Source organism: Chiloscyllium punctatum, chromosome 39 (genome assembly GCF_047496795.1).
Source record: "Chiloscyllium punctatum isolate Juve2018m chromosome 39, sChiPun1.3, whole genome shotgun sequence".
In the NCBI taxonomy this organism is placed as follows: Eukaryota; Metazoa; Chordata; class Chondrichthyes; order Orectolobiformes; family Hemiscylliidae; genus Chiloscyllium; species Chiloscyllium punctatum.
The window spans coordinates 21892089-21918302 of NC_092777.1; the positions used below are offsets into that span (position 1 = coordinate 21892089).

The 26214-nt window shown below is 41.1% G+C and overlaps 1 protein-coding gene across 3 annotated transcripts in view; it reads right to left on the bottom strand.

Annotated features, from left to right (window-relative positions):
* myocd (myocardin) overlaps positions 1-26214 on the bottom strand; it is a 128636-nt gene that overhangs the window by 45173 nt on the left and 57249 nt on the right. For all 3 annotated transcript variants that reach the window (XM_072558304.1, XM_072558303.1, XM_072558302.1), the window contains exons 4-5: positions 13613-13688; positions 11291-11452 (exon numbers count right to left, since the gene is read on the bottom strand). In XM_072558304.1, the coding sequence (XP_072414405.1) occupies positions 11291-11452; positions 13613-13688 (238 nt within the window). The remainder of the gene's footprint in view (positions 1-11290; positions 11453-13612; positions 13689-26214) is intronic.

Sequence of the window (26214 nt, forward strand, 5' to 3'; positions counted from 1 at the left end):
ATTTACAGGCAGGAGAAAATATTTACTGATTGAAATACAACAAGAGGTTGTTATTGTGGTAAAGTGTGCATTGAGTATAGGATTTGGGTAGTCATAGTGTGGCTGCACAAGACAATGGTTAGACCACATCTGGAAAACTGTTCAATTCTGGTCTCCTTGCGATAGAAAGGATGTTGGTAAACCTGAAAGGGTTCAGAAAAGATTTACAAGGACGTTGCCAGGATTGGAGGCTTTGAGCTAAAGGAAAAGGCAGAATAGGCAGGGCTATTTTCCCTGGAGCGTCAGAGGCTAAGGGGCTAAAAAGTTTCTAAAATCATGAGGGGCATGATTTTATAATCAATACCTTTTCCCCAGGGTAGGGGAGTCCAGAACTAGACGGCATAGGTTTAGGGTAAGACGGGAAAGATTTAAAAGAGACCCAAGGAGCAACTTTTTCATGCAGAGAGTGGTATGTGTATGGAATGAGCTGCCAGAGGATGCGATGGAGGCTGGTCCACTTATAACACTTAAAAGTCATCTGGATGGGTATATGAATAGGAAAGGTTTGGAGGTATATGGGCCAAAAAATGCTAAATGGCACTGGTTAAATTGAGCTTATCTGGTTAATATGGATGAGTTAGACCCGAATAATCTGTTTCTGTACTATACATCTCTGTGACTCTAAAACAATTTGTGTTGTTTGTAAATCAAGTGCAACAACACTATGGCCTGTCTATTCATCTGTATCAAATTTTAAAATCTTCCTTTGAACACAGAATCAAAATACAATTTGTGACATGGTTTGGACATTGCACTGTGTCACAGACACAACAGTCCTTTGTTCGAACCTGCCCAAGACTAATGGATGAATAGTCTACTTAGTGGTTGGTTTGCCAACCCTCCAGGATAATCCTGGGCTCTCCAGGGATTTCAGATTGGTCTGAATATCTCTCAAGCAACTCAGAGAGGAACAGTAAATACAAGCATCACAAAAAAATGTTGTCTTCTCTTCTTCTGAGGTTATGAAGTGTCATAATTGGGGAAAATAGAAACTTGACTGAAGTTGGACAGTTGCAATTTGGAGATTGTGTGATGACAAATCCAAACAGAGTTGGGATGAACAGTATAAGAGATGGAAATGTGCCATTCAAGTGTAGGAAGAGGGCATGTTCCTGAGGTTATATCTGAAGTACATTATTGGTGCACAGGAGAATGAGCTCACTTAGGAATCTTTGGTGGACATCTGAAATGGAGAGTAGTTCATTCCCCATTATTAACATCCCTTAACTGTATAAGACTGTATATTTTATGGCCTTAGTACAATATTAATCTTTAAGAAAGAACAGAAATATTGGTCAGACTGCTGTAGACGCCCTATATTAGCTGGTTCACTGACACTTTGGAAGAGTGTCTTTTGTACGACTCATGCTTATCTGAAGCCCATTTCACCCCCGATGGCTTGTGCCTGCAACTCTGCAAATGACTGCGCTCCAATAACGCAAAGCAAACAGCATAGCAGATGGTCAACATGGCTTGGCAATACAAACGTGTAGACACATATGCTTTGGGTTTGTCACTGTCACTCTTATTTAAAGATGTCCTTTCACATGATTTATACATACTGGTGCATTACATGCTACAGAAAATATTGGACAGCAGTATTTATGGACTGATAATATAAAACAGAGGGCTCTCATTACAGACACTGACATCTAGAGGCATGCAGGCATACTTTGAGAAGCAAAAGGTCAAAGCTGTTAACTATAAGAAAACTGTGAGGCTCACTCCTGGGTTCCAATAGTAATATTATGGCAGCTATTGCATGGCTTTGAATACTTCTATCACTGCAGGAGGAACTTTACTTGTCTGTAAGATCGGTAATATCAATCTTCTAGTTTTCCTAGTCTGATACTTTGCCCCACTTTTACCCATTAATGCTTATTTTGATAATGGGGTCAAGCATTTGAGAACAAACTGGAGGCAACCTTCTTTTTCTTTATTCACTCATGGGATAGAAGTGTCTCTGGCTAAGCCAACATTCATTGCACATTCCTTATTGCTCTGGAGACAATAGTGGTGAGCTGCCTTCTTGAACTGCTGCATTCTTTGGGGTGTAGGCACACTCACAGTCTGGGATTTTGACTCACCAACAGCGAAGGAATGACAATATTAGTCCTAAAATCAGATCAATTACTAGAGTGCATCTTGTAGATGTTCTGCATTGCACCACTGGGTCTCTTTGGTTGAGAGGAATGAATGGGGAAGGTGGTGAGTATAGTGCCAATTAAGCGGGTCGCTTTGTGCTGGATAGTGTCTAGCTTCTTGAATGGTACTGGAGCTGCACCCACCCATGCAAGTGAAGAGTATTCAATCACACTCAGACTTGTGCCATGTTGACAGTAGCTAGGCACTGGGGATACAGGAGTGGAGTTCTTCACTGCAGAATTCCCAGTCTCCAACCCATTGTCACAGCCGCAACCTTTATATGGTTGGTCCAGTTAAGCTTTGGGTCAGTGATACCTCCTGGAAAGAACTGAGATATTTCATGCAAGAAATTCCCTTTCCCTCAATTTCTTCTTGCATAACATTCAGTGTTTTTGACTGAAGCATGAAATATCGACATGAGCAGCTCATTGCTGTCTCTTTCAGTTTAGGCAGTGAATGTTGGTGAGCTGTATAACATTGGGAATATTTACATTCAAGCTCAGTTTGTTCCCATGGAACATGCAAAGAATTGAACAGGGATCACTGCATTAGTGACCATGAAAGGCAATCTTCACTGATGTGTCCTCTTATAGTGCGATAAAGCATCCAGTTCTGATAACTTCTAGCATGTGAAGGATCAAACCTGTGAACCAGTAAGTGTGAACCAATAAGACCCCAAGAAATTAACTTACTCACTGAGTCACATGGGAGTTGCAGAACTTTGTTTAACTTTGAGAAGCAAGTTCGACTTATGTCAGCTAAATAAGGCACTGACGGTGATTACTTAGTATTACATAATTCAATTACTATTATCACATCTTTAAAATATTACAAACACTTAGTGAAAAATGCTCAATTAATCTCTGGCTCAGTAAACAAGAACCAGAGCTAATGATAAGTTAATGTTTTATTAAATCATGATAAACTAAATGGGATTGAAAATATCTCAATTGTCTATCAATGCTTCGTTGAGAAACAATCATCTATACGATGTGAAGGTGATGGGTGCCATACTTTGCCTATCTTCAGCTGAGCCAATGCATAAGTGTACTTTGCCACAGGAGCCTGTGAGTCTGTTGTAATCTTTCAACATAATGGATTCAGCCTCTGCGCTGGACTTTATCCTTCCAGGCTCTGTGCTGAAGGTGCTGACAAGGACCTGGGTATAAACAGCTTCTGATTCACCCTCCAGCTATGCACTGGATATCAGCAAACAGCCAGCTCCACATCTATCTGCTACCTCAAATTACAGTTCAATTCAAACATCATATCTTATAAACTTGGCAGTGACATGGACATTAGTTACGGTTAAAACTGTCCGTATTGTGAACCTTTTTAATTCTGGCTTGAGGATTAAGCCAGTGTAATTTATTCAGCCTCCTTGTGATTCATTGCAATCACAACTCAAGTATCCTGCACACAGTCTCTAGAATACAAATTATTTCATTCGTCCATGTGTTGTGGCATACTGACCAACAATGTAATAAATATTTTGAAGAGATCTTACCAGAGGCTCTTTGCATCTACTACTGTCACCTTCCATCAGTTAAAGAAACAATGAATTGATGAAATAATGAAAACAACATTGATCACCAACTGCATTCTTCAAAAGCCAACACCGAGCAATTTTCTATTCTCTTCAATGTCACTGACACTTGATTCCTTTAAGTATGCAAGCAAAATGGTCACTGCACAATAAAATAATTTCTTTATGGCCCCCTTATCTAATATTAGCCATATACATCATGGATGTTGCTCAAGAAGACTGCATAATTCCATGGATATAATAATGTCAGTGGGTCAGCAATAGGCTTGTAATGGTGAGAAAGAAAATGCAATCTCAAGAGGTAATGTAGTGGCTGGTTCAGGAATCTTGTTCCTCCACCAGTTTGAGGGCAGTACTGATAATCACTGTGGCCCTGTACAATTCTCAGTCCCTGCAAACCCATTTTTCCTCCTGGGACAGTCAGATCCTTTGCATGTAAAAGGTAACACTTACCCCTTCTCCATCACCAGCCCCTTATAATGCACATACAAGAGCGTGTTCATTTTAAACCATGCTCGAAAGTCAATCCTTTAACATGGAAGCTATTACAATGTTTTATAAAAGACAGAAATATATATGTGTACTTAAGGGCTTTTACCAGAAACATCAATTTTCCTGCTCCTCAGCTTCTGCCTGACCTGCTGTGCTTTTCCAGAATCACTCTAAGCTTGACTTCAAAAATACCCATATTGTGATTTGCAGAAAACCAACAACACACTACGATGTGATATAATATGGAATTGAAAATGGCTTTTTTGCTTAACAAATTAACCCCTACGCAACACAATGGTACAACACAGCTAACAATCCCGCACAAACTAAGACGATCTGTGCTTATTAACTTTAAAGAGCTGAAAATTGTGGAGTCTGAAGACCAGTGGATGTAGTGGTTAACCTTTATTTTATGGAGCATATCACTGAAAATGCACAGGGTAGAGCAAGATACAAATAATGACTCAAAAGCAAATGTCTCCAAAATACAGTATGTGCAAGATATGAAAACAGAACACAGGTGGCACGGTGGTTAGCACTGCTGCCTCACAGCGCCAGAGACCCAGGTTCAATTCCCACCTCAGGCAACTATCTGTGTGGAGTTTGCACATTCTCCCAGTGTCTGTGCGGGTTTCCTCCGGGTGCTCTGGTTTCCTCCCACAGTCCAAAAAATAGGTGAATTGGCCATGCTAAATTGCCTGTAGTGTTAGGTGAAGGGTAAATGTAGGGGAATGGGTCTGAGTGGGTTGCTGTTTGGAGGGTTGGTATGGACTTGTTGGGCCGAAGGGCCTGTTTTCACACTGTCAGTAATCTAATCTAATCTAATCAGAACACTGACATCCATTCATCACCACCAAACATGAATTGTAACCAGGGAAGAATTCCACATGAAAACCTGCAAGAGAAAAGATACAAGCTAACGTGACACCATCAGCAACCCCAAAGACCAATTTCCTTCAAAACAGATGAAACAAGAGGCTTGGGATGGAATTTTCCAGGTGATGTTGGGGCCTCATCTGTGCTGTGCATCCCATTGGGATGTGCTGTCAGCAATCTGGTTTTCCTTGAGCTCAATGAGCAGACAATTGCAGGCAAGGCACTTGTGGTTTTCTGAAAAGCCACCTGTACAGGTGGAAGTTTTAATAATGGTGCAGGATCAATCCAAATCCCTTCTACCGTGATGATTCAGAGATACAGAACTAAAAATCAAAACTGCACTTTTAAATGCCTGAGTTTTGCTGCTATAATGCAGAGCAGAGCAGTCCATTTGCTGGTATAGAGATCCACCTCTACATCTCAAATTGTTGATGGCAAAAGTCAAATAATCATGGGGAGGCTGCCATGTTGTGTTGGCAGTGGTATCTGATAGCTTGGGTCAACTACATTTGATGCCAATATCTATATAGATCTTGCTGTGACGTTATAGTGTATCCCAAGACATATAATTTGACACTACACAAAAATAAATTGTTTGTTCTGCTGTTCATACTTTGAATTCTGCCTAAACAGCTTTTGGGATAAGTTTAGAACAATAGCTAAAACAATAACATCCCCAGCTGAGGATGTGTAAGGCCTCAATTCCCCAAGTGTAAGTAAGTAACAGGCATGAGATGCAACTTCAGATTGTAGACCTATAAAAAATAAGGGGAAGTACTATGTGTGGTCCTTTATAAAAACGAACACACTCCACAGACATGTCTAATCACATGTTACCGTAACTGGGATTTCTACCCCTCAACAAGTAGGTGGGTTCAGGTTGGCTGGGAGGTTGAAATATTAAAAATATATTTCGCTTTCAACCGGCCAAATTCTGGCTTTCTTGAGATAGGAGAAAGGTCAGCAACCTCTAGATTATAATGATGCCGAGTACCTCATTGTTAAGCACTCCTTTCAATTAATTCTACATTTTCTAAATCTCAAGAAAGCCAGTGGGTCAAAGGATAGAGAAGTTAAATGCTTTTCCCATTCTCGATTCAGATGACTTGTTTAACCAACTTAGATTGATCAGACCCTTCCAATCTTTCTGTGATCTCTTGTGTCAGAATAGGGTGAATTTCCAAGGTATTTTCCCCAGGGTAGTGAAGACCAAATCTAAAGGGCCCAGGTTTAAGGTGAGAGGGAAAAGATATAAAAGGGACTTAAGGGACAACTTTTTCACGCAGAGGGTACTGTGTATATGGAATGGGTTGCCAGAGATGTGGTGGAGGCTGGTACATTTGCAACATTTAAAAGGCATCTGGATGGGTTTATGAATATAAAGGGTCTAGAGGGATATAGGCCAAATGCTGGCAAATGGGACTAGATTAATTAAGGGTATCTGGTCGGCATGGACGAGTTGAACTGAAGGGTCTATTTCAGTGTTGGACATCTCTATGACTCGGTGACCTCTTTAATTTGATCTGTCCCTGTCCTTCCTCAGCAGCTACCTCTCCTCTGAACCCTCTACACCCCTCCTCCGACCTTTCTGATCTCTCTCTCCCTCCTCTCAAACTCTGGTCATGACCTGATATTGAATGTCAACCCCTCAGCTCAATGGCATAACTGCATCTGGAAAACAAATGTTAGCATTCATTGTGCCCTGCACTAAATTAGGTGGGGCATGGAGGTAAAATCACTCCTTCGAGTTTCCCAAACTCCAATCAGCAGCATCTCGATTTCTCTCAACGATCCTATTCACTCACTGAAGATCCAGCCCACTTTCTGCTCCATCTTTAAGCCAAAACCTCCTGATGTCAGTCATATATTTGCCTATTAATAGATTCAACCCATGCCCCATCTCCCCACCCTTGAAAATTTGCTGGAATATTAAATAGGATTTATGATTCCCATTCACTGTTTTACATTTGTCTGTAAGATAATCTCTTAAATGATCTCATTCTCAGTTTTTGCTAGGAACTCAGTCCTTGTGCTATCCAGCAGCAGAAAACAGGGAAACTGAAAAATGAGATATACCGGTCCACGTCGTCAAAATAGAGTCATAGAGGTTTGACATCATGGAAGGAGATCCTTTAGCCCATTGTGTCTATGCTGGTCATTAAATATCCATCCATTCTAATTCCATTTTCCAGCACTTGGTTCATAGCCTGGTGGGTTATGGAGTTTCAAATGGATGACAGTCTCAGGTTATTGGTTCTTAACTGTTTTGACGTTCTCAGTTTTATGACCTAAACATGTTGTCTTGTGTCTTGATAACCAAATTCCATGGCCAGGATTTTCCACTTTGCAGCCTAAGTTTGGGGTGGCATGGGGGTGTTGGTGGGGTGTCTGTGTATGTTCAGTGGCAACAAACTCTCTGCAAAGCTACACCCTGCCCACACCAACAAGAAAGCTCACCAAATTGAACTCCAATTGCTGGCTCAAAGTTGATGATCCAGCTGTTCACTGAATCACAGGGCCCAACATTGAAGACCTGCTATTCTAAAAACTGCTGGACTTTGACTGGTCAATACCTTCTGGGTCCTAGAGATTGTTTGCTGAAACCTGGTCTTCATTGAATCCAAAGGTACAAAAGACAAGCCTTTTTCATTCTGGTCTGGCAAGATGATGTCATGGAGAGAGAGGAGTTGGGATGATTTGGAGGCCAGGGGAGGGGCTGACCTTCAGCGGCCCCTATCTTGCTGCATCCTTGAAATCCTTCCCCCTCCCCCATGATGGGGAAAATGGAGGCCTCCTTACTAACCCAGCCAGCATATTGCCCGGTTCCAATTGGGAAACCAGCCACTGCCTGCTGGAAAGGTGGGCAATTAGGCTAGTCATCTGTTGAAGCCCTTACATGGCTGTTAATTGACTATTTAAGGACTTTAACTGTTGGTGAATCAAGAAGATCCCAAATGGACCTTCTGGCCTTGCTCTAAATGCAGAGGTGGTCAGAACGGGCTGAGTTTCTCTCCAGGGCCAACTCACCCAACCTATTTGCCTTTGTTGCTACCTTACTCGCTATTTCTACGGAGGGGAGAACTGCACCCATCATAATTCATGACGTTACAAAAGATCTTTACCATAAATGAAATAAACTGAACAAGTAGTCACTGATGTGTATTTTCTTTACAAAATTGTCTTAAGGTAAATTTCTGAACCACACAGTTGTTACAGCACATATATAGCCACTTGGCCCATTGAGGTTGTACCAAATCTCTGAGTGAACAATTAACCTAGTAACCCTAACCTTAGTTTTGGTCCCTTTAATCCTGTTCATTCTTCTCTTTCAGGTTCCAGGCCTTTGATTTTTAAGACCTTGACTGAAACCCACACTCAGGCACAGGATTCCAGACCTTAACCACTTGCTGCATGAATTTTTGCTCCATGTAACTAATGCTTCTTTTGCCAATTAGTTTGAATCTGTATTGTCTCACTCTCAACCCTTTTACTAATGGGAATAGTTTTTTTCTCCATGTCTACTGTTCAATTTAAAGTTGACCTGGATTTGTGATTCTTGCAATAAAGTGGGCGCAGTTTTATTATCTTCCTTTCTTCTATTCTCTCATGAATACACTGACATATTCCTCCTCTCTCCAAGCCACTGAGTCTCCACTACTCCCTGAGGATGCTAACTTGCCCCAGACCTCCTGAGGGGGTGGGCTCTTCCTTTGACTTGATCCCATGAATACTCACACAAAATGGGCATTAATTGTTGCATTGAAACACAGTTCAGAATATTTAATTGTGGGAACCACCACTGTTAAAAACAATCAGGTCCCCAATGAACACCCATGTATATAGTACATACACCAAAGGATGTCAACCAGTAGCTACAATTTTGATTTTGTCCCTTTCCAGTCTGAGCACTGAGACCAACTCTTGTTTGCTCCCCTTGCTGGCAATGGTTCACTCATATCAGGGTAAAAACTAGGGCTGCAGATGCTGGAAACCAGATTCTAGATAAGAGGGGTGCTGGAAAAGCACAGCGGTTCAGGCAGCATCAGAGGAGCAGGGAAATCGACATTTTGGGCAAAAGCCCTTCATCAGGAATAGATGCAGAGTGCCTGCAGGGTGAAGAGATAAATAAGAGGAGGGTGGGTGTGGGGAGAAAGTAGCATAGAGTACAATAGGTGAATGGGGTGGGAATGGAGGCGATAAGTCAGGGAGAAGGTTGGGGGAAGGTAGCAAAGAGTACAGTGGGTGAATGGGGGTGGGGATGAAGGTGATAGGTCAGAGAGGAGGGTGCAGTGGATAGGTGGAAAGGAAAATAGGCAGGTAGGACATGTCATGGGGACAGTGCTGAGCTGCAAGTTTGGAGCTGGGGTGAGGTGGGGGAAGGGGAAATGAGGAAACTGGTGAAGTCCACATTGATGCCCTGGGGTTGAAGTGTTCCAAGGTAGAAGATGAGGCGTCCTTCCTCCAGGCATCGGGTGGTGAGGGAGCGGCAGTAAAAGAGCACCAAGACCTCCATGTCCTTGGCTGAGTGAGAGGGAAAGTTGAAATGTTGGGCCACGGGGCTGTGTGGTTGATTGGTGCGGGTGTCCCAGAGATGTTCCCTAAAGCGCTCTGCTAGGAGCCGTCCAGTCTCCCCAACATAGAGGAGACCACATCGAGAGCAATGGATACAATAAATGATATTGGCGGATGTGTAGGTGAAACTTTGATGGATGTGGAAAGCTCCTTTAGGACCTTAGATGGAGGTGAGGGAATAGGTGTGGGCACAGGTTTTGCAATTCCTGCGGTGGCAGGGGAAGGTGCCAAGACGGGAGGGTGGGTTGTTGGGGGGCGTGGACCTGACCAGGTAGTCATGGAGGGAATGGTCTTTGCGGAAGGTGGAAAGGGGTGGGGAGGGAAATATATCCCTGATGGTGGGGGCCAGTTGGAGGTGGCTGAAGGTTAGTAGGGTGGAAGGTGAGCACCGGGGGGTTCTGTCCTTGTTACGGTTGGAGGGATGGGGTCTGAGGGTGGAGGTGCGGGATGTGGACGAGTTGCGTTGGAGGGCATTTTTTACCACGTGGGAAGGGAAATGGAAATCTCTAAAGAAGGAGGCCATCTGGTGTGTTCTGTGGTGGAACTGGTCCTCCTGGGAGCAGATACAGCGGAGGCCATATCACTCATATCAAACTGGAGACCAAATCTAGTACCATCTTTAACATCTTGGTTCAGTAGCAATGATATATTTGTCATTAAGTCATCAATAAGAAATGACAGTTCTCCAACACGTCCTGCAACTTGCATGCTTTGGCATTTTCCAGATGTTATCGACATGAAATATGAAATCATGGATAATACTCTGATCATTGTTGAGTTTTTTCTTAGAAGTTCAGATAGAACAAATATCTAGTTCCAAGATTCCTTGTGTAGGCAAAATGTTGGAACTGGGTGCCAAAGTTATCACAAGACAATGGAAAAAAACAAATTTTGCCAAATTACACTCGCACATTACACCGTCAATGTGATTCAACTGGCACAAAATTACTGAATAGGTTAGATTAATGACAGCGGAACACATGTGGGTTAAGTGATGCTTCCATCATTTGATGAATTTTATATCAGGAAAAGCAAATTTATCATAAGATGTCTTCCAAATAACATTACAAGTTGCCAATCATAGGGGTTCCAGGAAAATTACTTCAGTGAACTTTTATGAGCGTGACAAAGGCAAAAGATAACGGTAAAAATAGTGCAAACGCAGTGCTAATGGAAAATTAAAACCGCTTTCATTGGGAAAACAATCCATTTTTTTAAAGAAAACCTTGTTGATCACATTTGCATTATATATCCACCAAAAAAAAACATAAATTGAGAGTTCCTAATGATCTCAGGTACCGGTTAAAGTTGGAAAATAGAAGTAGTGATGCTACTGAACATTTATTAAGAAAATTTCAGCAAGTGCCTGAAAAACAGCATCACTAGAGGCAACAGCTCTGTTAACTTCTCTTTTCATTTCCAAATTGCTGACAATATTGATAAAAAAAAATCAAGATCTCAGAGTTTGGGGCATAACTTTGTGAATTCTCACGCACAGCAGCAAACAAATCTGTTCACTTTAGCATGAATCTTACTGAATATAGAAGACACCAATGCATAAATCACGAATAGTAACTGGACAAATCCCAAACCAGGATCACGGGCGAACTTTATAAATACCATTGATTGCTTCTTTGACGGCTGAATCTACAGGAATTATGTTCTTCTTCACGAGTTCCAAGGGTCCAGGTCTTTGGGCTATCTTCTCATTAAGATCATCAGCCAGCCTCGCCCTCTTGAGTTTCATTTGAGTTGCTTGGAGTGTACCCTCTGCAGCAGTATCTATTGGACCAAAAGACAAATTTAGCAACAATCATTTGAGAAAAAAATGTCCATTTTATGCTGGCTTTAGGAAATTTCCACACAAGTAATCAATCTAAAGCAAACCTTGTATCTGAATGTATTACCAGTGGCGATTTCAGTTGCTCAGTGAAGTGCAGTTAGACAATTGTGTGAAAACATTGAGCTATTGCTAGGTCTGACCTACCAGCTTCTACACCCATTGTTAGTCAGGCTCCAACAGTTTAGCACTAGGATTGAAAACCCTCCAAGATTGTAAACAAGGTTTCAGGAATTTAAAACTAATATCAGGGAAACGGATGAGAAACCAAGGAGAAAAATCATCTTTGAATATTTCTATTTTCATAATAATTTGTAAGTTCATAAGGTACTGGGGCAGAACTAGGCCATTCAGCCCACCGAGTCTGCTCTGCTATTTGATCATGGCTGATATGCTCCTCACTCCCAATTTCTTACCTTCTCTTCATAACCCTTCAACCCAATACCAATTAAAAATCTGTCTAACTCGTCCTTAAATTTACTCACGGTCCCAGCATCCAGTGCACTTTAGGGTAGCGAATTCCAGAGATTCACAACCCTTTGGGAGAAGTAATTTCTTTTTAACTCTGTTTTAAATTTGCCACTCGTTATCCTAAAATGTGACCTTTAATCCTAGAATGCCCCACAAGAGGAAGCATCTGGTCCATGTCTATTTTATCCACACCTTTCATCATCTTGAACACCTCAATTTGATCTCCCCTCATTCTTCTAAATTCCAGAGAGTACAGGCCTACACTCTTCAATCTCTCTTCATATGACAAGCCCCACATCTCTGGGATCAATCTAGTGAACCTGCTCTGAACTGCCTCCAATGCTATTACATCTTTCCTCAAATAAGGAGACCAAAACTGTGCAGTTGTATTGCATTAGTTATAAAAGATATCACAGATGACGGGGATTTAAAAGAAAGGGTGATTTGTCTCAAAAGGCAGTTGGAATTGGTAGATCAGCCTCCTGGAATGTGTCCACTGACTAGTTAACAACTCTCTGTAATGCCACCCCTCAGACAATCCAAGTGTTAGAACGGATGAGGTTAACCTGCTCTTTGATTAATTCTCATTTCTTGGGCAAGTTGGTAGTGTAGTGGTAATGTCTCTAGACTAATAATCTAGGTGGATTAACAATTAGATGGAGATAGAGTCCAAGGAGAGAGGAGAACAGTTGGATAGAAAAAGGAGTGGATATTGAGCAGCTAATGGGGATTGTTAGTGGCTAACAATGAGTTGTGTGTAATAACAGACTGTGTGATAACAAGGCGGAAGTTAGAGTCAAGATTAGAGTGACCTGCTGTGCTTTTCCAGCACCACTCTAATTTTGTGTGATAACAAGGCCTGGTCTATGGACATGGGAGAGCTCAAATCCTAAAGTTATTGAACTCAATATTGATGCAGTGTTCCCAAGTGGAAAATGAGGTGCTGTTTTTCCAGCTTGTGCTGAGCTCCACTGGAGCACTGCAGCAACCCTGAGAAGAGATAATGGTCAGGGAATGGAATAGTGTGTTGAAGTGACAGGCAACTGGAAGCTCAGGGTCTCTTTTGCAGACAGAAGTCTTTTTAGGTGCTGGTTAACAGGTTGAGATGGTAGGCCCTGTTGGAATGGTGGCTATTAATGCACAGCTAACAGGTTTGCTGCTAAGTTAGAGTTCATTTGGCTATTTCAAGTTATCAGGCCCTCTGGCTTACGCATTGCCTATTCACACTCCAACTTATGCTTTAATGCTGCTAGCCATGTGAGAAATTGCCTGCTGTCCTTGGCAGACAGTGGCAGGTCTCTTTACTGTTGCTGCCTGCTTCTGCCCCTGTTGTTCCTGCTGAGTCCCCTCATGTCCAACAAGGGCATTTAATTTAAAACCAGCAATGTGTAATCAAACATTCGACGTGACCCAGAATTCAACTGGCAGTGCTCAACTCAATATTGATTTGTAAAACAAGCCCATGTTTTCAAAATAGCCAAGCCAGCAAAGATACTTTGACCCCCTCCCCACAATAAATACCCATCTACAATGTAACAGGAGATACATTACTTGGCATTTAACATTTTTGAGTTATATTCTGATGGATACTGTTACAAAACCTATAATGCTACAGAAGATTTGGTACTTGCCTTGTAGGATATGCATATTAACCAGATCTGCTTTCTCAGGTCTACTCCGTATCTTGTGTTTTAAGTAGTCTTCCGTCTGTAAATCAAAGAATGTTATTGAGTTTTAAGTTTAGAAAGTGCAGGCTCATTAAAACAAAATCACAAAGCATAATGTGGTATCAAATAGTCCAATCTATTGAAGAGTTTAGGAACATCTTTTGTTGAGTACTCAAAAGTACCCATCTGTATGAACAAAATGCAAGTCTTCGAAGAAGTTTGCAATTTAGCATTACAAACAGCTGAATTGCTGACTATATATTCATCTACATGTGTTCTTTTGAAGTGTACAATCATTTATACATATATCACATCATACCCTTATCACCTGACAGATTGTCCATGAACAAGCATTTGATTTAATGAAATACAGACTCCTTGGGCTTACGTTCAAATATTAACAGTTACTTGCTGGCGAGCTGTTTGGCAGACATGAAACCTTGCAGCTTGGGGAGTTGCAAATTGAACTTGAAAAAAGACTCTTTCGATCAATTTGAGATGACACAGCCTTTCATCATGGAAAAAGCAACCTATTTTTGTGCTTGGGCAAAGATGAGAGATTTGTGTCAGTACTCCAGGCAGAAATTAAACAAGCATAGACTTGTTGCAGCTAACAGTCCTCACTTTCTCCTTGTTGCAGCTAACATCAGCATGTGGTCTAACTGTGAATAACAGACTGTTGAATAGCAGGAGAAGTATCCTTCTGCCTCCTCATAGACTTTAAGTTCCTGGTAATTGGTGTGACCAGCAAAGGTGACATCAAGGACATCATCCTTCATTACTCATGTGTTCATGATGAAAAGCTTATGCTCGAAATGTCAATTCTCCCGCTCCTCAATGCTGCCTGACTGGCTGTGTTTTTCCAGCACCACACTCTTGGGCTCCATTCTAGCAGCCAATCAGAGTAGTCTTATCAGAAACCTGATTGTTGAACACATCTAAGGGTGAGAACACCCTACTTTCTCCATTTCATGGACACCACAAAGTGAATGAGATGGTAAAACTGTTACATGTCTTACCTAGACCACTCACTCTGAAAAAGCTGCTCAAGAAAATGGGTTCTTTAGAATTTAGACGGTTAAAGGGTGATCTGATCACAGTCTTCAAGATTTTAACATAAAACGACAAGGGAGATAAAAAGATAATCTGTTTCCACTAATTGAGGATTCTTGAACTGGGGGCATAGCCTGAGAATTAGGGCCAGACCATTCAGGAGGGATGTTAGGAAACACTTATACACAAAAGATGAGGAATGTTTGGAACTCTCTTCCACAAATGGCAGTGGATGCTGGATCAGTTGTTAATTTTAACTCTGAGACAGGGTAAATGCTTGTTAAGCAAAAGGTATTAAGAGGTATGGAGCAGGCTCAAGGGGTTGAGTGGGTTACTCCTGTTCCTCTGTATTTTCCCAGACCCTGAAGGATGTGGATAATGCCAAGTCAGTTGGTCGAACCTGGTGAGATTCTCAAAAAAAAAGATTCTCACATCGAGGGAAAAAAGTCTGATATCTGTAAGTAGGTTGTAAACACCAAGATGAGATACTCACTAGTGAGTGGCAAGAGGTCTATTTGCAGGAATTTCCATCTCGCCAAGACCTAATCTCACTATATTTTATAAAGTGCTTCCCATTCTCCTATGTTCCATAGAGAAACCAGACATCAACTGTTCCCTACACAAAAGTCAGGGCAAGTATGTGGCTGCTCTAGCTTTTGCTCCTTGGTCAATTGGGCCTCCAACTTGGTCATTTGGGCCTCCAATCATCAACACCTCAGGGCACGTTCTGTGGGCAGTGACTGGGGGAATGTGGAGGGGTTAATTGACACAAGCACCCTGACATCAATGGGGTGCACAACTGATTGGCATGGCTGTTATACACATCCGTGGTTGGGGCTGTGTGTTGATCCAAAGCAGCCTATTACTTCACCAGCCATCATGAGGCAGATGATAGGCCTCCTAAATTGGGATTTAATCCAATGTTTGGATTGGCCTGAGGTGGCCTTTCAATATAGTCCAGGCAGAGCGTGCTGCACAATCCTTGCACGTTATGCTTGGTAAAGGTGATGTGTTAGACACTGAGACAGTAACAGCAGTCTTCCGAGGAGGAAGACGAGGACAGTAAATAGGAAGAACATCACCTTTGCCATAACAGAGTGCTGCAGCATTGAGTGCAATGAGCCCAGTTAGAATTTAATTGCCACCCAGTTCAAAGGGATGTGAGAGTGATCACAGAATCCTTATGAGGCAGGCCATTTAGCCCATCAAGTCCATACTGACCCTCTAAAGAGCATCTCATCCACACCAATCATTCCCCACTCTATCCCTGTAACTCTGCATTTCACAAGGCTCATCCACATAACCTGCAAACCCCTGCACTATGGGCAAGTTAGCATGGCCAATCCATCTAACCTGCACATCTTTGGACTGTGGGAGGAAACCAGAGCACCTGGAGTAAATCCATGCAAACAGACAACATGCAAGCCCCGCACAGATAATCAACTGAGGCTGGAATTGAACCTAGTCCCTGGTGCTGTGAGGCAGCAGTGCTAACCACTGGGCCACCGTGCCACCCAATGATCATTCATGGTCAAATCATTGTTGTGCAAAAGGCAAGCAGCCCCTGTTTGTTTCCAGAGGCTAATGCAGATTTTTCTTTGTATTTTTCTTCTTTTCTGGTGTTGCTGAATAAAAGTGAACATTTCTGACTGTTTGAAGGTTTTGCCTTACATAGGGTTCTAACATGGTGTGGTACTTAGAAGGTTTAGCTTCACTCCTGTAGCTGTGGTTACAAGGTCAGTCTATCAAACATGGGCTATAAATAGCATTTCTGAATTTGATCTTGCCTTTGCAATGAAGTGTTCCTGTGCCAACTCCATGCCCTCAGAAGGTTTTTGGTTTCATTACAAATATGAGATAGTTCATAAGAGCTCACAGAGGGAAACCCTCCAGGAATCTCCACAAAATTGACATTTGTTGGTAAATTCAGTCCCATCTTTCGCTGAATGTTTCTGATTTCTATTGCATCGCTGACTTTTATTTGGTATTTCCAGACATGAGGCAGAATGGGCAATTTAGTGGCCAGAAGGTTTGCACATTGCTGTGTTGCCATCAAGAGCTACAGAACCACTGGTGAGACACTAGAAAATGCTCAGTAGCCATATATGATTTATCCGAAATGGTTCAAATGGTTAAATATAGATAAGCATTTGAATCATTGATTCATACAACAGAGTATAGTTGTTCGGCCCATTGTCATCAAACTGGCTCGTTTGTATTGCTATCCAATCACTCTCTGTTCCTGTGACAATCTTCCATAGACCTGCAAGTACTTTTCAGGATCTTCAAAAGTTGCCCCATGGCATAGAGCCATAAATAGATTTAAAGGTTTCTCATTATGATTACGACACAAAGGAAACTTGACATGAATATGATTCTGAGAAATCATGAATTGTGGTTGAGGACCAGTATTTGGGGAGGGAGCTTTACTGTCTAAACTATAATACAATTGGTCAAAATATTTGACTACACAACCAGTAAAGCATGACATGTTCTTTTGATGTTCATTCTGACCAGAACTTGCAATTTTAGACTATGTCTGACAAAGGGACATAGAGTCATACAGCATAAAAACAGATCCTTCGGTCCAACTCATCTATACTCGATATCCTAAACTGATATAGTCTCATTTGCCAGTACTTGGCCCATATCCCTCTAAACCCTTCCTATTCATATATCCATCCAGATGCCTTTTAAATGATGTAATTGCACCAGCCTCCACCACTTCCTCTGGTAGCTGGTTCCATACGCACACCACTCTCTGTGTGAAAGAGTTTCCCCTTAGGTCCCTTTTATGTCTTTCCCCTCTCACTTCAAACCTATATCTTCTCGTTCTGGACTCCCCAACCCTGGGAAAAAGACCTTGGCTAGTCACCCTAACCATGCCCCTCATGATTTTATAAACCTCCAGGGACAAGTACAAGAATGGTAATGCATTTTTTTTTTAATGACGACACTTGCAAATTCTGGTGGTATTCATTAGGACAATTTTCAAAATATAAGATTTGGAGTTACAACTTGGCTCATAAGATCAACCTGTTAAAAAATATATAGAGGAGGTGCTCTATTCAGGGTCACACATCTCCTTCTAGGTCAATTTAGCAACTTGAATGGGTTGAGACTGTGACTGTTCCAGAGTAAACTGGGGAAATCTTCCCATGGGTGAAACAACAGCCAATCAGTAGGAGGTGTTCAAAAATACTTTAATGTGATACAAAACCAATTGTACCCCTAACGCGTAAGAGCCTGTCATAAAGAAAATAACCAGGGATAACTGAACAGCTTACAGATGACACAAAACTAAAAGGAAAAACACACAATTGTAAAATAGCTCAGAGCTTTGTGAATGGGCGATTTATACGAACAACAAAGGATGACAAAAAAAAGGAGTTACAAAAATTAATCATGAAAGAAACATGCAAGTGATATCAAAGTCAACATGAAAATTCATTATTAGGTTGTAATAAGGAAAAGTGTGTGGTTAAGAGCAATGTGCTTCTTCAAGTTTAATAAATGGTGACAGGAAACGAAAATTTTTAAAATTATGGATATAATAAAGCAATTTTTTCCATTGATCATTACAGTGGAGAATGAGGCTATTATGTTTCAAGTAAGTTAATATTGAATCAGGAATGAGGACTCAGCAAAATTAACATAAGCAATTAGTAAAGAAACCAATGGCACAAAAGAGTTAGAAATTCTCAGGACTAGATGGTTTTCACCTTTGAGATTTAAAGAAAGTCGGTATGGATACTCCAAGAATGGTCTTCTAAAGTTCTTCAGATTCAGAATCTGTTCCTTTAGGCGGTAAAGTGCAAATAACACTCTGTTATTTAAGATTAAGGGTGAGAGAGGGCAACAGGGACATATAGGTCAAAGACAAATCTGAAAAGGAAACAAAACGTGACAGAAAAAGTCAATAGGTCTGGCAGCGTGTGCAGAGAGAAATAGAGTTAACATTGCAGATCAGGTGATCTTTCATGAGAACTTTAGCATTAATGAACTCATAATTCTAGGCTACTAATTTTAATAGTTATCAATTAATAATTCTAACTTCCACAAGTGGGAAATTGCTTTGCTCTACATTAAGGGTAAGATGACTCAATTAAAGTTTTCAGCTGATCAGGAAGAGCCAAAATTTGTGAAGTATTGATCCATTATAGGTTTTAGTTATCCTTTGTTTGCCCAATATTTGAAGAAGAAATCATACTTTAGGTTTGGAAGGATAAGATCTGGTTTGGTTATAACTTGCCATGCTGTTTGATAAGACTACCTTGACTGTTGTTCAGAGAAACACAAACTTGACACCGAAGGATACGAGTAGGAAAGTCTTACTGCAGGGTCCAGGTGAAACCACATCTGGAGTACAGTGAGCAGTTTTGGTCCCCTTACTTAAGGAAAGATATCATTTAATTGGAGGCAATTCAGAGAAGGTTCATGAGGATGATCCCTCGTACGGAGGGATTATCTTTGAGCAAAGATTAAACAGGTTGGGACTCAACTCACTGGAGTTTAGAGGAATGAGAGATCATTTGTTGAGAGTTGAGAGAGATAAATTTGTGATCAGTAGGGGAATCAAGAATTACAGGGAAAGAGCAACAAAATAAACATGAGGAATGCCAGATCAGCCATGATCCAGTTGAAAGGCAGAGCTGGTTTGATGGGTCAAATAGAGTACTCCTGTTCCTGTTTCTTATGGTCTTATGATCACTTTAGTGCAGCCATAGAGTTGACCCCACCTGAATACTTTGGTCCCTGGCTAATTAGTTCCTAGGTCTTTCAACCAACGCAACAAAAAAAAACATGGTCATGCCTAATGATCATAATTACATTCTTGAAGAGGTGACCAAATTTAGCAGAAAGTGAATGTCTAATATTCAATGGGTTTCTAAAGCTATTTCATAAGAGACATTTAAAGTTAAAGCTCATGGAATTGAAGGCAAATGATTGACCTGATCAGGAATGTGATTGAGCAGCAGGAGACAAGGAATAGAGATGACTGGCAGTAAGTAACCAGCAGCATTCCACAGGATTTTGTGTTACGACTTTAACAACTAGTTAATAACAATTTAGATAATGGTACAGGGCCACAAATCCAAGCGTGTTGATATCGCAAAGAAAGTTGACACTATAAGTAATGTCTGCAATGAGATACTGATGAATTAAGTGAATGAACAACATGGTGACCAATAGGTTTTGCTACAGGCAAAGGTGAGACTTTATTAGAATGATATCTGGCATCCTATATTAAATGGTGGACTGACAGTATACAAACTAGGTTTTACTTGCTGAAATTTAGAAGGTGATTTGATTGAAATGTTCAAGATGTGAAGAAGAAAAGAATAAAGGATAGAGCAAGTGGAAGTATTTCCCCCTGTTAGAAATCTAGGACCAGAGGAAATGGTTTAGGGGCACATATTTCAAAAGCTGCTTCCACCTACAAAGAGTGAGAAAATTCTGAATTCCTCCTTTGCAAACTGATGGTTGGTCAATCTCAAATTTAAAATCTAAGATTGCTAGATTTCTGCCAACCAGAAGTATTAAGGGATATAGGTCTATCAAGTCAGCATGAACGATGGAACAGATAGGTAAACAGCCTCTTCTGGGTCCTATGTTTTCCACCTCTTCTGAAAAGTAAATATTGTCATGTAAAATATTGTACATAGTAAAATTAATCCATACAAGACACTGTGGAAGAACAGATTTATGAGCCCATCCATGTCTTTGTAATACATATCATGTGTTAAATGGGTAACTACCAGCTGTTCTTTGGATGGGCTTAACATTTTAATTTCCTGCCTTAATTATTCATTTGAATTCTGCTTTGAAGATGATGGAAAAGTAACAATGTACTGAGGAAAATAGACCAATTACAACTGCAGATCAATGTTTGTCTTTATTTCATGTGTGATATATTTATGTTTAAAAATATTTGATGTTCCTGTTGCTTATGCAATAATACAACAGGGTCCGTAAACACTTAATATTAAGCTACACCATCTGATCTGAAGTTGTATAGGCAGTACATAATATTGGATTCAGTTAGTGTGCCCTTAAATTCGACTCTCATCCTAGAATTATACATTCACTTCATCATACCTCTACTGGCTGTTTGGTCTATCTAACTCATTCACTCTTCTCCTCCTATATCCCTACAAGTTATTCCCTTTGAAGTATTTATCTGATTCTGGTTAGGTGAAGAATACATTTATTCCTAATTTGTGATCATCGTTTTATGCACAAGACTGGACATTCTATCAATTTTCAGCCAAAACTTAATTGAGTGGAAAACAGCAAGATGGTGAACTAAGTTTCAAAAGCAATTCAGATAAATATTTGAAGCTGAATAACCTGTCGGGATATCGGGAGAGAAGAGCAGATGAATTAGATAGTTCTTTCAAACAGCTAGCAGAGGCATGATGCAGAGAGTCTATTATTCTAGGATGAGAGTCGATTTTAAGGTCACACTAATTAAATACAATATTATGTACTGCCTATACAACTTCAAATCAGATGGTGATGCTCAGTATTCAATATTCTATAGACCCTGTTGTGTTATTACAAAAACAACAAGAGCGTCAAATATTTTAAAATACAAATATAATCACACATGAACTGTAAGCAAACATTGATCTGCAGTTGTAATAGATCTATTTTCCTCAGTACATTGTTACTTTTCCATCATCTTCAAAGCACTATTCAAATGAATAATTAAGGCAGGAAATTAAAATGTTAAGCCCATCCAAAGAACAGCTGGTAGTTACCCATTTAACACATGATATGTATTACAATGACATGGATGGGACTTATGATATGGGCTCATAAATCTGTTCTTCCACAGTGTCTTACATGGATTAATTTTACAATGTACAATCCACTTATAATTATATCAAGATGCATTTGCCTTTTACAATATTTTGTGGTTTGTCATCAAATCACACAACTATACATTCCTATAAATGTATGAATTTGGAGCAGAAGTTGGCTATTCAGCCCCTCGTACCTACTCTGCCATTCCAAAAGATGACGGATCCATTGTTATTTTGAATTGCACATTGCCACCCAAGTCTGATAGATTTTTGTTAGGCAATGGAATGAAAAATTAACTATCCCTATCTTGAAACATTTGATGACCAAGCTTTTCCCACTTTGATGCAGAGTTCCAAACTTGCAAAACCCTCTGAAAAAGAAGTCTCATCTCTATCCTAAAAGGGTGATCAATATTTTTAAAAGAACATCCCCTAGTTCTGGACTCACCCACAGGAGGAAACATTGTTTCCACATCCACCTTGTCAAGACCATTCAGGATATTATATACTTCAATCAAGTTGGCCATCACAATGAAAGCAAGACCAGCCTGTCCAACCTTACTTTATAAGACAGCCCTCTCATTCCAGTGCTTAAAGCAGTAACCTCTGCTGAACCACAACCACTGCACTTACACGCTTTCTTCAATAAGGAGACCAAAAGGAGGGTGGCACGGTGGCTCAGTGGTTAGCACTGCAGCCTCACAGCACCAGCGACCTGGGTTTGATTCCTGCCTTGGGGAACTATTTGCGTGGAGTTTGCACAGTCTCCCAGTTTCCTACCACAATCTAAAGATGTGCAGGTCAGGTGGGTGGGCCATGCTAAATTGCTCATAATGTTAGGTGCATTAGTCAGAGGGAAATGGGTCTGGGTGGGTTACTTTTTGGAATGTCGGTGTGGACTTGTTGGGCCAAAGGGCCTGTTTCCACACGGTAGGGATTCCAATCTAAAACTGCATCCAACATGATCTAACCAGTGCCTGTAGAACTGATGCATATGCTCAATCTCCTCATAATAAAGGATAATTTTCCATTCATCTTCTTAATCTCCCACTGTACTGACATAACTAACATTTTGTGACATTTTTATCCATTCATGGGATGTGCACATTACTAGCTGGCATGTGCATTGCTGCCCTTGAGAAGGTGGTGGTGAACTGCCTTCTTGAACCACAGCAGACCATGTGCTGTAGGTAGACCCATTAGGGAGGGAATTCCCAGATCCTGACTCAGTAACGCTGAAGGAACAGTGGTATATTTCCCAATCAGGATGATGAGGGCTTGGACAGCAACTTGCAGGTGATGGTGTGCTAATTTGTCTACTGCCGTTGACCTTCCAGATAGTAGGTTTGGAAGGTGCTGTATAAGGAGCTTTAGTGAATTTCTGTATCATGTAGATGGTACACATTACTGCCACTGAGCATCAGTAGTGAATGATCATTCTGCAACTCAGAATTCTAGGAGAAAGGGAAGACTGCAGTTCCTCGAAATCAGAGGCGAAAATTGTGGTGCTGGAAAAGCACAGCAGGTCAAATAGCATCCAAGGAGCATAAGTCCTTCAGCAGGAATGTGGGATGGGGGCACTGAGAGATAAATAGGAAGGTGGGCATGGGGCTGGGGGAAGGTAGCTGGGAAGGCGATAGGTCGATGCATGTGGGGGGTGATGGTGATAGGTCGCAGGGGAGGGTGGAGTGGATGGGTGGGAAGCAAGATGGACAGGTGGGACAGGTCAAGGGGGCAGTGCCGATTAGTGGGTTGGATCTGGGATGAGGTAGAGTGAGGGGAGATGAGGAAACTAGTGAAATCGACTTTGATGCCGTGTGGTTGGAGGGTTCCGGGTGGAAAATGAGGTGTTCTTCCTCTAGGCGTTGGGTGGCTTGGATTTGGCAGTGGAGGAGGCCCAGGATTTGCATGTCCTTGGTGGAGTGGGAGAGGGAGTTGAAGTGGTCAGCCACAAGGCAGTGGGGTTGTTTGATGCATGTTCCCTGAAATATTCCATGAGTTGGCATCCTGTCTCCCCAGTGTAGAGGTGACCATTTTGAGAGCAATGGATACAGTAGATGAGATGGGTGGATGTGCAGGAAAATCTCTGCCCGATGTGAGAAGATCCTTTGGGGCCTTGGATGGTGGTAAGTAGGGAAGTGTGGGCATAGGTTTTACACTTCTTGCGGCGGCAAGGGAAGGTGCCGGCAGTGGAGGGTGGGTTGGTGGGCGGTGTGGACCTAACAACGGAGTCGCAGAGAGAATGATCTCTGCGAAACGCTGATGGGTGGGGAGGGAAATATATCTCTGGTGGTGAGGTCAGATTGTAGATGTCGGAATTGGTGGAGGATACTGCAATGCATCCAAAGATTATTGGAATGTAAGGTGTGGACCAGGGGGATTCTATGCTCCATTGATATAATTCATACAATGGGGTTCTCTGTTTTTGATTGTGCAGACTACTATATACTCCACATTGATCGAAGTCTTGAACAATCCATCAGTTTTAGTTCAGTGCAGATTTTAACTTGCGTGACACCTCAAGTTAGCTTGAGTTTGATTTTGCTATTATTTTTCATTAGCTACTGGAGAAAAACAAGAGATAAAAGATTTTCATTCATCAACATTCCAGTTGTGAAAAAGAAATGAGGGTGAGAAAAAATGTCAAGCCATTTCATTTTTAAGTGAAGGCTTTGTGTTACTTAAGTTGGTTCAATAAAGCACACATTTGCTAAGGTTCCCATCGCCTTTCCCCGACAATAAACATTAAATACAGCCATGGAAACAGTGTGCTCATTTCACAGATATGATGATTTCATTCTTCATATGAACTGTCCTCGTGATCTTTCCACTAGTGAATGCAATTTGTGACATGATCCATTATGAGAGCACTTAAGAATGCTAAAACACATTTCACCTTACTAACCTCACAACTACTAGTGAATGAGGTATTCTGACCGTCCGTCTACCCCCACCCCAACCAACCCCCTCAGCTTAGTAAAAGATATCTGCATAGGAATTCAACATTATGCCAAAAGGTGAAAGGGATATCTGTATTTCACCCCAAAGACATCTGACATCTATACTGCAAGGTATGTATTTTTGGGCAATCTGTCTTTCAAAAGGACACTCGTAGGGTAGAAGGAGTCAGAGAGAAACAGTGACTGCTGTTTTCTTTTGAGAAAAGTAGACTATAGGGGCTTAATTCACTCTTCAAAAGGTTGAAATCACAAAGATGTTAAAGGACAAGAGGCGAAATCAGATGCAGAGAGTTCTGATTTGAGGTCAATGGGCTCAACACATTACAGCTCAGAATATTTCTTTCTCTAATGCTGTGGTGTGGAACAGAATTTTAATGAAAATATTCCATGCTAAGTCACTTGGTTTGTCCAAAAATATTGTGCAGGGATATATTTTGAAATATACTGAAGGTGACAGACTGGCACACAGATTGAGATGATGTGCTATGACACAAAATGTTTCCTGTGTTACTGGTAATTAGAAATGAAGATTGTCTGGAAGGCAGCAGGCTAGGTTAAATTGTGGAAATTTGGGAATGAATGGATGTTGTGGGGGCTACCTTACCTTCAAAGGGAATCAAAATGAACTAAAAACAGGAGAAGTGCAATAAAAATCCAACAGATATTGAATCTATCACAAAGACGACCTGTATATGTGACACTAAAATGGATAGATGTGACAGATGCATACGAATTTCTGAGGTAGACCACCTGAATTTCTAAGTGGAGCACTTAAATTTGATTTGCATCATTTTACAATTTACAGAGCTCAGCAAGAGTCTTTTTTTTATCTCTCACGGTAAAATACATGGCTAATATTTTGCAGGTGACTAAATATTAGCATTACCCTGAGTGAGAAATAAGATCAGGTTCACTTGAAATCCTACTCTTTGTGTAAATTAGAAATGAAAAGCTAATGAATATTTGTAACTTAAGAGTAAGCAATTCTATGTCAGGGTGAATGGGACATCATCATATTAAATGTTTCTTAAGGAGCTTGTTAGTCCCCTTACTGTTCCCATCCATCACCAGTCATGTTATTGTCCAACCTGCAGGATTAAATCCATTCTAGAGGGATATTGTGCATACAGTAGAGTAAGATCGCAAAGGACTCTGTATCACCGTGTTTTTAAAGTGTTTTTGATGTGTCCATTCAGTTTGTTCATCTGTTATGAAACTTATTGCCTTCCTTTTAATGAGTATCTTACCAAATGTTAAACAGAACCAGGCTAGATCTTTTCTATCATTTGTACAAAGCAAGACACAGATCTTTTTCTCATTGGCAAATTGTAGGTTGCAGCATTACTGATGTCTGCCGCTTAAATTTTAACCAACATCTCTGATGATTCTCTTTCTACCCTTTCAGAAGAATAAAAGTGAAGTTAGTCAAATGTCCCTTTAAAGGGATACTGAAGCAAACGTTAAGTCTTTAAAGGAAATAAACAATGATTAAGTTAAAATTTTAGTCCCAGGAGTCATGATGCATTCCAGCCTTTGAAGTACCTACTGGTCAGTGAGACGTCAAGCATGTCAGTGGACACCTAATGATGTCTCTCCAGGCACATCCGAGAACGAGTGTAACCAGTGAAGACAGACAGGCGGCCAAGTCTAATAACGTCTTCCATGGCACACTGCCTGCGCTTAGCTTTCAGAGGCCCACCCAAGTGCAAGGGCACAAGAAGATCCTCTGACTTGCTTGCCCCTC